We start from the raw sequence: 18,398 nt of genomic DNA, 5'->3' as shown, positions 1-18,398 counted from the left end.
GTTGAAAAAGTTCTACTTTCTATATACATTTTTTAGATTTGAACTCCCCCGTATATAGAGAAATGGTCCGATTTAAAAAAATATATATAATATAATGTATTATATACTACTTTTCAAATTTTTTTTTTTTTCAAAGGATACAAGTGGTATTTTTTAGATTCTATTTTAAAGGTTATTTTTGAACTCATGAAATTATAGTTGCATTTGATTTGAACTTTTTATTAAAAAATGTAAATTCAACGTTTTTATGCAAAACTCTTTCAATATTAAAATTATACGAATATTAATGAAAACATAGTTTGATATCATAGTCAATTTTTTAGCAATAGGATAATTTTAGATTCTGTGTCATAGTTTTGATTTCTACCAACAGAGGGCACATCCATAAAATTAAAACTTAGATTAAAATGAAAAAAATTCACGTCTAATTTTAATAGCACATTTTTAAATTTTTTTAGATTTTTATTTCGATCTTTTTGTGTGTCATAATCAATATCTTGAAATTACAATAAATATTACACAAAACGTTTGATTAAAAGTTTCAATGATCGACGCGGTTAATAAAACACCGTTGATCAAAGCGCAACGTTATCGAAATTATTTGATAAAACTTAAACTATCAAAAAAACTAATATCTATGGCAATTGAACGTATTCGTATAAACGACCGGCGATTTCAGTACAGATTTCTAAACACGTAACGCTTTCAGTCGAATATTTGTTTTAGTTTTTGTTTCAAATACATTTTTATAAATAATATTTTTTCAACGCGATAGCGTTTTTTGTCGTTAGAGTGTTGCTTCGCAAACGAACCATACAATCGCCGTCAAGTCTTATAAAATCATCAACAATTAAAAACATAAAACTATTGAAGACATCCAACATTAGTCCTCTCACGTTTGGTAATTATCTAATTTTTATTTTTCAAATATTTAACGTAATCTATTTTAAATGCCCAAACCCGAAACGAAAAAGACAGCGCGCAAGTCCTGGTCCTCTTCCTCAAATCCGACCGCCAAGAGAATTAAACTCGAAGAGCAGTTGGATGAATCGCTCAATTGGTGTAGGAGCGATGGAGGTGGGCGTTACAACCTGCGCCGCGTCTACAGTCCCCCGGGTATGTGGAAAAGCTCCACCATGGCCACAAAACGGCCAGCGACCAAGCGTCGCCGAATCGACAGTGGTTCACAAGCCAACGGTCGGGGCAAGAAGAAAATACCTATGCCTTTATTGATACCCAAGATAGAACCAATGGATGAGACCGATCTTGATGATATTAAGTCAAACGGATGCACCCCTATTGAAGAATTTAGCAGCGATATAAACAAACAATTACCGGAGTCGTCCGTGGAAAATAAACTCGAACCGTTTGACAAAGTTTTCAAAAAACCGTTTGTCAATCAATTCGAAAAACTACAATGCAATTCTTTCGAAACACCACATGTCAATCAACTAGAAGACTTGAGTATGGACCTACCCGAACGTTTGGTCCTTAAACAGAGTCAACGATCTGAGCACAATCAATCAGTAGAGTTTGGTCTGAATCCACCGACAGAAAAGTCCGACGGTCATGGATTTGGACGTCCACAACCGCTCCGCCCGAAGCCCGTCTACGCAACTTGTATAAATCCAATCCAACCTGCCGTACCACTGAACGACCCCCGGCAGCTCACGTACGCGGGACCTCGTCCGCGTACCCCTGTCAAATCTTACGGATATGCCCACCACCAAACTTTCAAATCAAATAGTTCATTCGGGGATCTCCAAACCCTTGAGTCACCACGCATTTTTGGCAAACCATGCCGTTTAGATACGTCTCCGGTTAATTCGAACGTCAGACCAGTTTTTAATGCCCGTTCTAATCCACTCTCTGGCGTTAATGTTCGTACGAACTTGTTCCCTTGTCCATCAGTCGAACGTCCTGAACTTAATCTGCCAAAGATGCAGTATGGAAACCGTTATCAAAGCGCTACTGAGGCGACTCGCCAGTTCTCTTCTAATTCCAAACTTAATGTAGACCAGAAAAAAGTCGACAACCTTTTTGAAACCCAGGAAACATACTTACCGTCAACCGTCGACCGAATACGGCAGCTTCAACGTTCCGCGACGGCGTCAGACGTAGCCAGAATTAATGCAGTCACCAGAGAACCACAAGTTATAATAGAACTTTCCGACGACAGTGAAGATAGTAAAGCCAACAACAGTGGCCAAAGTAAAACCTGTGACGGCAATAACAGCGTAAGAATACGTCAGAATCGAGAGTTTCAACAAACTGAAATTGGCGAGCATAAAACGTCTGTTAAACAAGTTGAAACAGTACTGGTCGATTCTGTGGAACATAATAAAGACGAATCTACGAAACAAAACAAATCAGCGAGCATTGACCTAACTGCGTCTGAAAACCGGGACGACACTCCGGAAAATTTGGACGAAGAGTGTACAGACGAAGAAGATGCCGACCAATCGACGGATGAACAATCTGATGAAGTAATCGATCTGCTTACTTCTTCGGATGAGGACGAAAAAGAAAATGCTGATGACGATTGTATCGATAGTGATAATCAAGAAGGTTTAACGGTAGACCATGATGAATCGGTTAATGAAGAAGCGGCTGACGACGAAGACGAAGAGAACGATAGCGACGACTCGGATGACGGCGACAACGAAAAAAAAAGTCAGTGGCCATCTGGAGGTGGCAAAAATCAAATACCAATTGAAGAATTCTACGACGCCAAAGCGAACCTGGAAGCCTTTGATACGTTCGAATCGGACAGTGGAGATGAGGTGGAAACAAATGGCTATGTAACACCACCATTAAACTAAACGAGAACCGTCGCCTTTGTTTGAAATGTATGTATTGGAGTTAAGTATAAAACATGCAAATATTCTTTTTGCGATAGAATTCCTTTCAATTTAATTTAATTGATAAAAATATGTTAGTAAGAATAATATTTGAATAATTATTCATTATCCTATAAAAAAATTATTTTCGCTTGATTTAATTTTGCATAAATTTTAAGCAATCTCATTTGATTACAATAATCGTCACTGTATTTTTAAAATGTTTTGAATTTTATATTCAAGTTTGAACAATTATCGTAATGTAGTAAATTTGACTTATTTTTATACAACAAATTTTGTTTTCTTAACTATAATATTCGTATTGTTGTTTAATTATTATTTGTATTATTTTTGTGCAATATTTATTTATTTTTTATATAAATGTATTTTATTATTGTTAATTGTGACAGAAATTTTATATCCTAAAGATATAATTATAAACAAAAAACCTAATTTTTGAACGTTTTATCATTCAAAAATTTCTTTTTGATGTTGAACTGATTTTTACTTGGAGAAATTTAATGAGCGTATAAGATTCCACCCATTTATTTAGCAATAAATAGTACCTATTTTATAGAATTTAATTAAATTTTCTTGAAGATTACACATAAAATAATCTTTACTACACCTGGATTACTCTTGACTAATATTTAGTTGCAAACCTATGACGTGTAATAACAAATTTAAGTAACTAGTTCAAAAAAAATGATTGAACTCAATAAATACAATCTTAACTTGTTAAATTTAGCAGTAAGTTAATAATATTTAATTAGTCAATCGACTTAGAAATCAAAGAAGACTACAATGTTCAATTATTAACAACGATGACACAATAAAAAACTAATTTAATTTATAAAGATCCAAATACATAATCTTTATTATGACAAATCATAAAATAAAACTTGATAAAAAACAAATATTAATAAAATGATTTTTAATTTATTAAGTTCTTTATCAAAAAAAAAAAATCAAATTTCCAAAAAATTAACACTTAAATATTTTTTATATGAATTAAAGAAACGTTTACTTAATTAAAAATAATTTTAAAATAAATATACAAAAGATTTATTAACTGTAATTGTGTTAATAAAAATTTCCTTAAATGTTCATATAGTTAAAAAAAATGAATTTCTCTACTCGCTTTTTTATTTTAAAACTATAGGTGCATATTATGTCAAAATCTTGAGGGTGCTAAAATTATAATATATTAATATATAACATTACATAGTAATGGAATATAATATATTGTGTTACTATGCAAAATATGACAAAATTGGATACTTTTACTAAAAGTTATCTATTTTTATTATTATATTATACATTCTATTAGCTTTAATTTAATGTAGAATTTTTGGAAAATTAGAAAAAATACATTGGTAANCTATTAGCTTTAATTTAATGTAGAATTTTTGGAAAATTAGAAAAAATACATTGGTAAATGAAAAATATTTTCAAAAAAATAAAATTCAGACAGTCATTGTTAAAGTTACAATTTAATCAAAGAACAAAAATTATGTTTATTATGTTGTTTATTAGTAAAATGGTAAAAATTTTACTTAATGTTTAACAAATTTCCTTTAATAAAATATACCTCTCTGGATGAATATTTGAGTATTTAATACTTCATAAAAAACATCAATGAAAATAAAAACATTTATTTTTATTTGTGAGAACTACAGTTGTAAAATTATTATAAACTAATCAAAATGTTTCAAAAAATGAATGATACATTTATTTAATACTTGGGGACTTTAAAAGAAGATCCTTCTTCTTTACCGGCTGTGGGTACTTTCCTTTTTTGTATTATGTTTTGTATTTTGTTCCATTCACGGTCGAGCTCTGCTTTTTCATTTTTTTCTTTATTGTGCTTTCGGGTTCTTCTACCATCAGTCATTTTTACACCATACTGGAACGCAGCTTTTGGTAATACTTCCTTATTGCTCATATAAGTACCATACTCTTCAGCAGTATCAAAGTCCCATCTACCAACAGGGCCTTTTTTATTACCAAGATCCATTTTTGTATAATCAGCCTCATCGTCAGAATCTTCTATAGCATCATGCATTTCATCCAAGCCAGGATAGCATTCTGCATAACCTGTTGGTTCTGCAGCTAAACGAGACAATAAACCAGTCTGGTTTTTACGTTGAAATGTTGCTTTGCTGAGAGTTTCCTAAATATTTAAAAATATTTAATTTATCAACCAACAAAAACATAAAATATAAATGGAAAAAATATATATATAATATACATATATATATATAGAGTGGAAGAGATCAATACCAATAGTGAGCTGATATTCAAACTAATACTTTATATATTAGTATTGTTTTTTCACAATCCAATATTTGATCTGATGTGGAATAATTAATACAATAATTTTATTTAATCATATAATTAAATATTACTTATAGTAATGTATGAAAAATATAGGTATATTGTATATCTGTAAAGAGTCTTATAGTGTCTATAAGATACATCCTATAGTAGTATCTGATAATTTAATCAAACTACATGATTATTTTATTATATCAGTTCAAAGATTGTATTGTCAAAAAAACTGACACCAATACATTAAAGTTGATTGTTAATTTATAAAATTTTATAAAACTTATATCGACAAACTGATCTTGACCTTAACCTATATAATCTATATACCCGATTAATTGAATGATCAAATACACTGATAGTCTATTTAAAAACACCAGATATACAAAATAATTTTTTATCGATTGCCAAACGATTTCTCTTAAAATAATAATTATTTTGTAATTTTTTTTTGGCTTTTATTAAATACACGTAGGACTCGTGGTCTAGGATTTTAACACCCACTCCTCGGTGTGGGAATCGGCTGACAACAATCAGCATGGCGAGCTGTTAGACCTGATGTCAGCACTCGAGCTGGTTTCGGCATACAGGGGCTTTATCCCACCAATTTTTTTAAATTATGTAAAATTGGAGGCACTTTAACTAAAGTTGTACCTTAAGAGTTCTATTGTTGTATCAATCAGTTCTACGAAAACTAAATAATTCAGTTTAAAAAAATAAAAATATTTTATTATTAATATGTTATGCTGATCTTATATTGACAAACTATTTTTATAGTATTAAAATCAATTCAATAGTAATAAAATAATCTATTTAATCGATTAATCAAATAATCAATTACACAGATAGTCTATTTAAAACATCAGATAACAAAAAATATTCTTTTAACACATGCCAATCAATTTCTCTTAAAATAATTAATTTTTAATTTTTTTTAGCTTTTATTAGATACATGTATCAGCTTAAGTTAACACCCTTATCAGGTATAAGAGATGAACATTAAACATATTTTATAACAGATAAATGGGGTGGATAGTGTCAAAATAATTACTTTGTATATACTGAAAAATAGTAATAACGAAGCATTATATCAACCAAATATACCAGTGGTATAATTTGTCATGTACCATGTATATATTTTTTTCTTTAAAAATAAAATTAATGGATAATTTGGGCCCAATCAATAAACCTCATACCACACCAAGGAAGAATTTTTAAATTATCAAAATATTTTTTTTTTTAATCCAAGTTTTATCATAGCCACAATAAAATTTTACAAAAATTATTTCAAAATTTCTTAAAAATATTTTTTAACATTTAATAGTAAACAAAATTATTTTGAACTTCATTAAAAACTTGGAATGTTTGATAACACAAAAAATTATTAAGAAAACAATCAAAATTAAATTAAAAGAATGTTAAGTACAGTCAGGATTGAGCATAGTGGAGTCAAGATACTCTCAAAACACAGATTAGTTTTAATTGATATGTGACAGTGATTAAAATTACTGTGGTAAATCTTTTGAATATGTATTTGAAAGAAATGTTTCATATTTACCAAAAATTACATGATTTTTGAGTTAAAATGTTAAATTACTAGAACGTTTTTTCTTTTAAAATCATATATTACAATAAACAAAAATTATGTAGGTCTTAGCTTCAACTAGATTTATTAGTGATTTTTTGTCATATCATGAACAAAAATAATCCAATTGTGTTAGATATATAAATAATGACATAAATACTATGGTGGAGACACTAATGTGAAGAAACCAAAATTAATCTAATTCTGTGGAAGATGCACACAATGAATCTATAATTCTAAACGCATAGGCATGTTTTGCCACCATCTTTAACAACGAAAACTAAGTCCCAACCTTGATTAATGATTGATTTTTCAACAAATATATTTTTGATAAGGTTGAAGTATTATCATAATAAAAATTCTGCATTCATTTGTCCAGTTTTCAAAAGTTATTTAACTATTATGTATAAACTTAAAATATCGACATTGAATATTTTATAACAACTATCAATTTTTTGGACATTTCACTTTATTACAAAATTGAAAGAGAATTTTTCACAAAAAACGCACAGCAGAATAAAACCAATATGATTTTTTCTTTTACTATAACTATAAAACTTACCCAACCCATCTCATTTCTTTTATGGTTTTCTCTTTCAATTTCTTTTTCTTCATCTTTGGAACTATTAAAATAACTAGACTGTTTTTTAGTGTTAGAAGATTCTTCTGATCGTTTTTGATGGTGATTTCTTTGAGCTGGTTCATAATCAGGTAATTCTGGATAAATATTATCATCAAAAGCTTGTTTGTCTCGCCGTTTAGATTTTTTCAAGTGTTTAGGTCCTGTACGTAAGTATGAGAGTATCTGTGCTAATTTGTTAATAACTATGTCATTAGTGGTCAATGTTGGTCTATCATCCATACTGGGTACATCAGATTTACTACGGATCAGTGTTGTAGGTATATCTGTGTCAGTTATATCTTCTGATAAATCAATTATATATGCCATACGACCAGGTGCAAATAAAGGATTGCGTCGTAACTCATTTTCACATAAAGCAACTCTATAAATATACATAACTATATAATTATTTCTATATGTTAATTTATAATTATCAGCCAAAATTTGAGGTAACAGATTTTTGTATATTTATAAGTTTGTATTGTACTATATTGAAATATTTTATAAATGTTATCTAGTTTATTCTACTCTATTATGTAACCCTAAAAAATACCTCACCCAACATTTGTATCTGAAGCATGTCAATTCTTAATATTTCCTAAATAAAATATATATATATTTATTATTATATTATGAGAAATGTTTATAAAGTCTTCATTATAAAGTTAAAATTATTTATATTAAATATAAGGCTTTAACATAATAAAACATTTTAAATGATTTTTCCATAACTTATAAGATACATCAATAATAGTAAATTAAATGTATGGGTTGCAAAATAATTATTTTAATGAGTAACCAAGATTGACTAATGAAAAATTTATTTTACTTACTGATGTAAGTTTACCCCTGTCACCCATAAGTTTGACCCTGTTAATAACCTACATGCATGGCGAGAGATTATTCAGTCTTAAATATTTTTCTTAAATCAATAACATTATAATTTATACCTGTATACATTTCTTCCTAATCGTGTTTTAAATTGCATTTCATCTTCTTCTTTTGGTTTCTCCTTAGATGGTTTATTAGATACTAATTGTTCCATTTCAGTCTCTTGTTCGTTTTCTTTAGCTACTATTTCACTCTTAACTTTTTGGAGCAGTGCATAATCCAAACCTTTTACCAAGTGAGTATGTTCCATATCACCACCCAAGAATTTAGACTCTTGAATCATTTGACGCCTTCTTTCAGCAGCGTCCATGCCAGATTTTATATCGGGTGCCACTGCCCTATAACCACTGGCTACAGCTACCGGATCCTGTGACTGGTAATCTGGATTGGAACCCACTCTTCTTTCTTTTGCTCTGTCTCGATACTTCTCCGCCAATTCAGCCATTTTATTTTCCTCTTGTTTCTTAAGTTTGGCATAGAAAATCTTTTTTTTTCTCCTGAGTTCCGCTTTATCATTGGAACCGGTTGATTCGAATTTAGCACCCGATGGTGTTTTTGTGGAACTTCCATCTGGGTTAGCGACTGCAGGGGTACTCGAGGGTTGCGATACCCTGGGGGTCATAAGCAAACGTCGAAAATCAGCATTTGTCAGCCGCTGGGTTTGACTACCATCCTGTTTGTCCATTTTGAATTTTTAAGTATAGTCACAGCTACTAACTTTACATTAAGCCAAAATTCATCAAGATAACTATTAAATAATGATAAAATTGTGATTATTAACTATCATGAGTTGTGATATCGCGTTGATTATTAAGTCGATTTACCTCCACATATCTACCTTTACCTCCACTATCTTATAAATAATGCAACAAGAATAAAAACGCTTTTTCAAGAAAATTACTTACAGTGCTCAAATTTGTAAACAAAATTTTTTTAACAGAACTACTCAGTACTAGACACCCGCAAAATTTTTAGCATAGAACCAAAAATTTTTGTCACTCACTCGCGAGCGTTTTAAAATTTCGACCTTTTGCAAGAAAAACACTTGCTGACGCCATCGTTACCTTCACTACCACTATATAATATAATAATGTATGAAATATTCAACAGCATAACCGTCACATTATTCAAGATTAATTTTGTTATTAAGATTTTTAGCCATAATTTATTTTTGTATATTATTTTAAATTTTCTATCAATTTATATTCTAATTATGTATTAAAAAAGGTATAGACATTTAGACACTTAAGAACCCACTTTTAAAAATTCTAGGGGAAAAATTGTTTTGATTAAAATACCATTCCTATAAAATTTTGAAATTAAACATTTATCACTTATGTGGTAGACAATTATGCTATCGAATTAAAGGATTAGCCATATTATGTCCCACCTAAAAGTATAGTGTTATGATATTTTTTAATACATAAAATTCTATAATTTACATAATAAACAAAATTCTGAACTAGCTAAGAAGTAATTTAAGTAACTTCAAATAATAATAATGATTACCAATCTTTTTTAATTCAATATATTTTCTATTTTGTTTTGTATTCTAAATATGTTCGCGATTTTCATAAATTAATATCTAAAAAACCCATCACGGGGGGGTCGCAGCACAGTGGTGACGTGACATAGTTGGGTCAAGTATAATTATATCTGACAGTGATTAAAATCACTATCATATAAAACGCTTCGATGCAAATCCGTAGATGGTGTTTAATATTAAAAATTTGGTAGATTATTACAAAAGCTACATGATCTACTATTTCCTTATTAATATCCTGATTAAGATAAAGTATGTCGAATGAAAAAGGGATATAAATATTATTTCTCATAAAAAATTGTATTGATCCATACATTTTTCAAAAAGTTATTGCATTATAAAGTTAAAAATAGAAAATCGATAATTTTCATACAAAAATATCATTTGGTAGCCATTTTCAAAGTGAAGACAAAATAAAGTCAGAAATTTTTTTTTTTATTATTAAAGTATATTACAGAAGCTTTAATTTAAGATATATATAAAAGTGTCAGACTTTCTGGAACTCTTTCAAAAGTTAGGTTGAAAAAGTTAATTTTTTGTGAAAAAGTTGTCATTTTAAATCCCCCTCTGTGGGCAGGTTAAGTGTCAGTTTACAAAAAAATATACCAAAAGATAGGTATATCCAATGTATTATAAAACATAAACAGTTTTTTTAATTTTAATAAATTTTATTACAGATAATTATAAAATTAATTATCACACATCTTATGCCACCCCCCTCCCACCAAAAATATATTTTCTCTAAATAAGATAAGTAAATAAAAAAATTGAAGTGCCAAATTCCTGAAACCTAGAATACACAATTTTAAAAATAGAAAAAAATATTCATTTTAATTAATTATTTAAATATAACACAGATTTTCAGATTTTGTCATTCAAATAATATTAAGGAAAGTATATTACATAAAATTCATTTTAGATAACTTATCTTATAAATCATCACCAAATAAAGGTTCCAATGAAGAAATAAATTACTTTTTTATTTATCTCTTTTCTTAATTATCTTTTTAGAATAGATTATATTTTCTGATAAAGAATCATTGTCTCTAAATTTTGCTGTTATTATGGGTATAGCCACAGACTATATGAAAACAGATTGTTCTTCTTCTTCCTCACCTTAATCCCAACTACTTGGGATCTGCCACCCTTATCCCAAACTTCCACTTGACACGATCTCCTACATCAGCTATAAAGACGCCAGGCGCTTTTCTCTACTTCAACCTTCCGCACTTAATTCTGTGTCTTAAATCCTCGTCAATACTACCACTCTTTTGCACAGCTGGTGAAAACAGATTGTTCACTTATCTAATTAATTATAACTGTTCGGGTATTTACTTTTTTTAAATAACGATTTGTCTTAATAAAAATGTCTTTTTAAACATTATCTATCATTATAAATTTTGTGTTTAATTTGTATGAAAGTTTTATGTAAAGTTTATTGCTATTATTTTTTTTCAACCTTTAATTAGTGTTATGTATAATATATGAAGCTGTAATGTTTGGTAAGTANTGTTATGTATAATATATGAAGTTGTAATGTTTGGTAAGTACACTTGGATTGTCATTATGATGTACAATCTAAATTAAATTTTAACTTTTCTGGATGTACTTGCTGTTATTTGTTTACAATTAAGTAAATTGAAGTGAATTTATATCAATCAAGTATATTATACATTATTTATTCATTCTCGATAGGAAATTTTTAAAGTTCAAATAAGGTATTTTATAATATTCGAACAAATTTTGTTTACTTAAATTCATGTTTTATTTATAAAAATATATATTTTTTTAATAATTTCATGATTAATAAAAAATATATATTGGTAAAAAAAATAAAACAATACAAAATATAAAAAATTATGTACACTATTAGTATGATACAGTTTTACTGAATTTTCCAACAACATAGTCCTCAATGTAAAAACCATTCCATATACCTAGAAAAATAGTTTAGTTTTAAATTTAATAATATAAAAAATTAAAAGTTAATTATGAATTTAAAAAATGTATGCGTTAATGAAAAAAAAAATTAATTTATAAATACTGAATAATTTCTAATTTATTATTCTTTTTTTTCAGATACTAAATTTCTATTTAGAAATTTTACTGTAGAATAAATCCTGAAACAAATACAAAATTTAAAAAGACATTATATTATATTGTCAAACTTAGTACATTGATGTTCATAGATAATATTAAGTATTTGTAATTTAAGTTTATTACCAAATCCTTTTTCAACAGATAAAATAAGAAAACTTTCTATAAAAATGGTTTCTAATTTATATAAGTAATTATAAAAATCTTTATGAGGCATTAGTAAATTTGCAAATAACAATTTTTCTTAGTTTTCATAAACTTTAAAACAATATAATAAAAATGAATTATAATTCATAGTTCCATTTTATATTAATTGTTGTATAATAGTTAATATTATTATTACACAACGAAAAAAATTATCTAATTGATTTTACTTAAATTAACAAACTGTTATTTATAATAGTGTTAAAAAAAATTCTCATGAATTTACAAAAGCAATATTCAGTTATTGTAAAATACAGGATAATTCTGATATTTAATGAACCAAAAAGCAGATTTATTCCAAATTAATTATGATATTTATATATTTATTGGTTTCTTTTATTTATTATTAATGAAATATTTATTAATTTATAAATCATCAAGCATCTTATAATGTATAGCTTTTTAAAAAAAATCCTATCATTAATCAAAGTATTGAGAGGGTACAAAATTACCATAACAAATGTTAATCTTTTCAGTGTTTGATAATGTTCCAAAAAACTAGACTTTTATAAACCTACTTCTTTAAATCAAATTAAAGCTAATACAATGTACTCTTTGATGAAAAAAAAACTACAAAATCTTGATTTCTAGGTGCTGCTGTCCTATTGAGCATTAAAACCAAAAATGTTTTCATGAAAGTTAGTTTAATCACTGTTAGATATCAATCAATATATTTGATTTATAAAATGAGATATTATTATAAAAATCTAAAAATGCCTTAACTCCATTTTACAAAATCCCTATTATGCTTTTTTTTTTTAATTAAATATATCATATATTAAAAAAAATACAATTTTTGTTTTTCTAGATAAGAAAATTATTGTTGCTCACAACTGCCAAAAGTCTTGGAGAATCAGTGAGGCGTATTATGACAAAAATGTTTCATGATTCAGTATTAGTTCAATTCTCAACTTATGGTTTTAAAAAGAAACAAAGATTTGCTGATTTACTATCATATCATTTGATAAAAGGTATTAATACAACTGATAAACATGTTATTAAAAGCTTTGTTTTAAAGCCTATTATAAAAAGAGCAATGCAACTAAAAAGTAGTCTTAAAGTTAAACTAAACTAAAGAGAGGAAAATAAACATTTTTTTTTTTATATAATTTTATAAAAATAAATAAAAAATTATTTAATTGTTTTGTAATTATTCAAGTTTAACACATCTATCTATAAATCAATGACTTTTCAGATATAATAAGGACTAATGTCAAGTATGAAATGGTTCCTGAAAAAGAAATTGACTGTGAAATTAGTGTGTGGTTAGCTCATGCAAGTTTCCAAATAATAAATCGTGAAAAAAGATCAGCCAAATAATACTAAAAAAATTTTAAGTAGTTTTATATTCCGTTCTTGAATTATTTACATTATAAAATAAAGAATTATGTTTCATTTTTAATAATTTAAACCAATTAAAATTTTTTTTTTTTAATTATGAATGTGTTAAGATTTTAATTTGAATTGTTTAAAATCAATTATTTTAATGTTGCTTTCTTAATGAATATGTTAAGATTATTAATTTTAGCCATTTAAAACCAATTATTATGTTTTTAAATTTATAAATATGCTGTACCGCATTATTATGAGGTTGTTTTAAAACTAATACAGTTTAATGATTATTTTATATAAATACATAAATATAATTTTATATTGCTTATTAAAAAAAGTTTTTTTTTTCAAATTGGTATCCTATTATAATAATACTACAATATTGCAAAAATGTTATATGACCATATAATATTACAGCAATTTGAGGGAAATATAATAATAACTTAACACCAATATTATTTTTTAAATGTTAAATAATAACATTATTGATGCAATATTTTTATTTGTTCATTGATACAACATTATTTCGGTGGCCAAATAACTATAGGGTAATATTGTTATAATGTTTCTGTAATCAAAATTAATAACCTCTTAAAATTAAACTAATGTTATTATTATAAAATTAATTTTATAACAATATTACTTTAACATTAAATTGCTGTGTGGGTATCTAATTTATTTTGACTTATAGCAAATTCAGTACATATTTCACAAGAATGTTGAATTTAACAATATTTCATAATATAACTGCAAATATAAATGAATGAATTTTGATCTGGAATTTTAAAATCTCTATAATCAACTAGCCCAATAAAAAAGGCTGGTGGTTTCTTGAATTGAAAAGGAGAATTATTTGAATAATTTTTGTTAACATATAAACTGGATTGAATTGGAATTTGAGTCAATATTTAATCTAAATTACAAACATAATTAGCATTTTTTGAATGTTGAAAGTAATTAAGTAAAATTATTTTTTTTTAAACTGATACGGTGTTGAATTTATATTGTTTCCATTTTGCTGTCAAAAAGTACAAAATAAGTTTTCAAGACAATCTTGGTTATTTTTTCCAGTGTAAAACACGTAAGTTTATTGTTGAACTGTTGATTTGGTCAATTTTAAATCCTTCTAGTAAAACCAAACCAGATATGGAGACTAACCAACCTTTAATAAATTTCATATGATTTGTAACATCATAACCACTTATATTAATTACTTTTTACTTAGAAAAAAAATTAAACATTAATATTAAATGATTATCTTGTTCAAAAGTTAATTTAAAATTTTTGAAGACGGTTGTTTAGAAGAATTGAAAAAGAATGTAATTTTTGGTGGCTAGATATGTCTCCATTCCAGCTGCAACACTTTTGCTGAATACTTGAGCTGCCAAAAATTTCATTTTTTCAAATGGGCCAGAAAAATATGAGTATGAGTTAATTTAGAGGCCATTTTTAAATTACACTTAGAATCTTGTTCATAAAAAGAAATTAAATGATTTTTTTCCTATTAAATTATTATTATATGAAAAATGATACAACAAAACATATTTCTTGTAGATTTTAGTAAATTTGAATATAAATATATTTTTTTTCATCAACAAAAAAAAGGACAGGCCAGAATTAAATTAAGTGTATTATTAAAACTAATAAAATTAGAGCCAATATCTGTAAAAAAAGCTTTGACGTTTAATCCAAATTGAAAAAGTTTTTGAATTGTTGTAAAAATAATATCTTGTAGTCTAAATTCGGTACAACTGCTTGACATTATGTAATAACCTATTGGCTGCTTCCAATTAAAATTAATGCCTCTTATCATTAGAATAAAATAAAATTTCACAACAGAATAAGTTTTAATTTTGTTAGTTTCATGAAATCCAATAATACCACCTTTTTGTAACCTATAATATTAATTAGATTTTAAAGCCATCTCATCAGCACATAAAATACATTCATCATCAGTAAAATTATTAATTTTGTAAAAAATATTAAAAATAATTTTATTAATACCAGTCACAATTTTAAAATCATAAGTTAAATTTTTTTTTTTTAATAATTTATGTATTTGTAAACTCATATTTTTTATATAATTTAAATAATGAAACATTTTTTTTTATCATAGTTTTTTAAACTTTAGAAGTAACTAGTTTTTAGAATTTTTCTTAGAAAAGTAATTAATGGACCTATAAAAATTTTAGAATAGTTAATTATTGAGTTACAAGCATTTTAATACATGGATTCATTATTTAGTGTAGGTGGGTACAGCTCTTTCTGGTGTATATTATAACATACTCCAAAATATAATTTCAACATAGTTTAAGACTACATAAATTATTTAAAAAAATATATTAATGGTATCAAATGTTATAGGTTTTGTCAATTAGATCTGTTCCTTTCTATATAGTTAATAAACTCAACCTTTTGGTGTATGTTTAAATGATACATAGTAGTCTCTGGAGTTAGTTCCTTTGTATAAATATGAACATACAAATTATTATGGTGTTAAAAATAGTTTTATATTTTATTATTTGATTTAGAAAAAATCTTTAGGGTAATCTAGTGATAATTAAAAAAATTATACAAAACAAGATGTTCTAAAATAATGATAAAAAATGTATAAAAATACATTTTCTAATTATTTTTATTTATTATTTTAATTATTTTCATATAAGTTAAAAAATATTAACAAATAAATGTAATCTTAGAAAATAATTAAATAAAAGTATTATGTTTATTACTGATTATTTTTACACAAATTTCACTATTTCTGGAGTAAAGTTAAACTTATTTATCTATTAATTATTGTATTAGATTCTTCTTCTGATAAAATCATTCGATAATATAAACTAAATAGTTATGAGTGTTATACAAATAAATCTAGTTAGAAAATAATTATTTAAAAGTATTAATAATTTATTGCTGAATTTAAACAAAATTCACAATTTTTAAATAAGTTAAACCAATTTATCTATTAATTATTATTAATTTGTTTAATTCTTCTTTTGATTAAATCATTCAATCACAAATTAAAATTAAATAGTTATAAACTATTTAAAAAAATTTAAATAAGTATATGCCTAAATTTATAGATTTTAATCTTCATTTCAAAAATGTTATCATATCATAAACATTATTCCCTGGATATATAGACAATTCTTACTAACATTGAAGTGTGATGGTGTCACGTTACCATTATTGTGAGAATTTATTATAAAAAAATACAGACAGCACATTCACTTTTTGAGAGTGATTAACAATTAACATTTATTGCTAAATTGGCAATAGTCCAAATTATTATAAAAACCCAAAAGACTTGGCTATCTTGGTCAGTTAACTCCAGTGTCTTGTGTCGTTCATCAGTCTTAGTACTCGGTTGTCGCTATTCGGCTTACTGTATAAAGTCAAGTTTTTGTTCTTTCTTTTTTAACCTACCTACTCTCTTCCTCAACATTTCAGAGTATTTGTGTGTTGCACTTCGTCTTCACCTCATACTTAGGGCACCTTTTGAGTACATCTGGTATTTGTATCTTGTATTTCGTCTTCACCTCATACTTAGGGCACATAATTATTGATCCATACATTTTAGCTTCGATGCGAAGCTGAGAAGGTATTAATTTTACCATGATGTGTTTATTTTTTTTTTTGTGTCTGTCACTACTTTTTCTCAGCTCTCACTGGACCGATTTCTTTTAACAATACGTCAAAAGATCACAAATTGTATCTAGTTGAAGACATTACCCTTAAAAATTTAAAAATTTTCCCTCGTTCCCCGCAAATGGGGGAAATATCCAAAAAAATTACAAATTTAAAAATCGACAAATTTTGTCATTTTTTTCACTTTTTTTTCTTAAAACTTCCATAACTTTTTCAAAAATCAACAAATCAACATAATTTTTTTTTAAACTAAAACCTTAGATATTTTCCTTTCATTTGATATAATTTTTTTGAAAATTTAACACTTAACCTGCTCATGGGGGGGGATTTAAAATTGCAACTTTTTTACAAAAACTAACTTTTTCAACTTAATTTTTGAAAATGTTCCGGAAATACTGCGTCCTTTAAACATATATCAAATTAAAGCTTATTTTATGTACTATAAAATGAAAAAAAAAAATTTGTCCCGACACTTTATCTTCTGCATGTAAACGGTTGCCGTAGTTAAAAAAACACTATTTTTGTGTTAAAATTTTCGATTTTCAATTTTTAATTTTCAACTTAAAAATGCTATAACTTTTCGAAAAATGCATGTATCAGCACAATTTTTTTTTTTCTAAATACATTATAAGTACATCTTCCATTTGACATACTTTTTATTAAAATTAGACAATTTCCCCTTATATAGGGGGGGTTCAAACTTTGAAACATTGTATAAAAAATAGAACTTTTTCAACTGAACTTTTGAAAATGTTCCGGAAATACTGCGTCCTTTAAACATATATCAAATTAAAGCTTTTTTTATGTACTATAAAATGAAAAAAAAAAATTTGTCCCGACACCTTATCTTCTATGTGCAAATGGCTGTCGAAATTATAAAAAAAATGTAATATTTGCGATAAAAATCACCTTTTATAACGATGTTTTTTGTACTTAAAACTGCCATAACTTTTTCAAATATTAACTAATCAAAATAATATTTCTTTATATTGAAACCTTAGGTAATTTTCTTTCATTTGATATCATTTTTTTTTGAAAATCTAACACTTATTCTGCTCACAGGGGGGATTTAAAATAGCAACTTTTTTACAAAAACTAACTTTTTCAACTTAATTTTTGAAAATGTTCCGGAAATACTGCGTCCTTTAAACATATATCAAATTAAAGCTTATTTTATGTACTACTAAATGAAAAAAAAAAATTTGTCCCGACGACCTATCTTCTATGCGCAAAAGGCTACCGTATTTAAAAATATGCTATTTTTTATTAAAATTCTAGGTTTTGTATTTTATTTTATTTTAAAATATT

The 18,398-nt window shown here is 26.4% G+C and overlaps 2 protein-coding genes and 1 long non-coding RNA gene across 3 annotated transcripts; 1 reads left to right on the top strand and 2 right to left on the bottom strand.

Moving 5' to 3' along the window:
* Positions 1-4,479: 4,479 nt before the first annotated feature.
* Positions 4,480-9,040, bottom strand: LOC126898680 (protein Red). The gene is made up of 3 exons (XM_050672964.1): positions 8,326-9,040; positions 7,316-7,757; positions 4,480-5,013 (listed from the first exon to the last, which is right to left on the bottom strand). Exons 1-3 carry the CDS (start codon positions 8,949-8,951, stop codon positions 4,576-4,578), a joined length of 1,506 nt encoding a protein of 501 aa, XP_050528921.1. The 5' UTR covers positions 8,952-9,040; the 3' UTR covers positions 4,480-4,575.
* Positions 9,041-11,639: 2,599 nt separating this feature from the next.
* LOC126898686 (uncharacterized) lies at positions 11,640-12,668 on the bottom strand. The gene is made up of 2 exons (XR_007702341.1): positions 12,563-12,668; positions 11,640-11,746 (listed from the first exon to the last, which is right to left on the bottom strand). It is a non-coding gene; the product is annotated as an uncharacterized LOC126898686 (long non-coding RNA).
* Positions 12,579-13,731, top strand: LOC126898685 (uncharacterized). Its single transcript, XM_050672970.1, has 3 exons — positions 12,579-12,748; positions 12,919-13,081; positions 13,306-13,731. The coding sequence occupies exons 1-3, from the start codon at positions 12,743-12,745 to the stop codon at positions 13,428-13,430; spliced, it is 294 nt and encodes a 97-aa protein (XP_050528927.1). The 5' UTR covers positions 12,579-12,742; the 3' UTR covers positions 13,431-13,731.
* Positions 13,732-18,398: the final 4,667 nt, after the last annotated feature.

Source organism: Daktulosphaira vitifoliae, unplaced genomic scaffold (genome assembly GCF_025091365.1).
Source record: "Daktulosphaira vitifoliae isolate Bord-2020 unplaced genomic scaffold, ASM2509136v1 Scaffold_2, whole genome shotgun sequence".
Taxonomy (NCBI): Eukaryota; Metazoa; Arthropoda; class Insecta; order Hemiptera; family Phylloxeridae; genus Daktulosphaira; species Daktulosphaira vitifoliae.
Note: the sequence above shows the minus strand (reverse complement) of the source record. Positions and strands in the feature narration are given on the sequence as shown.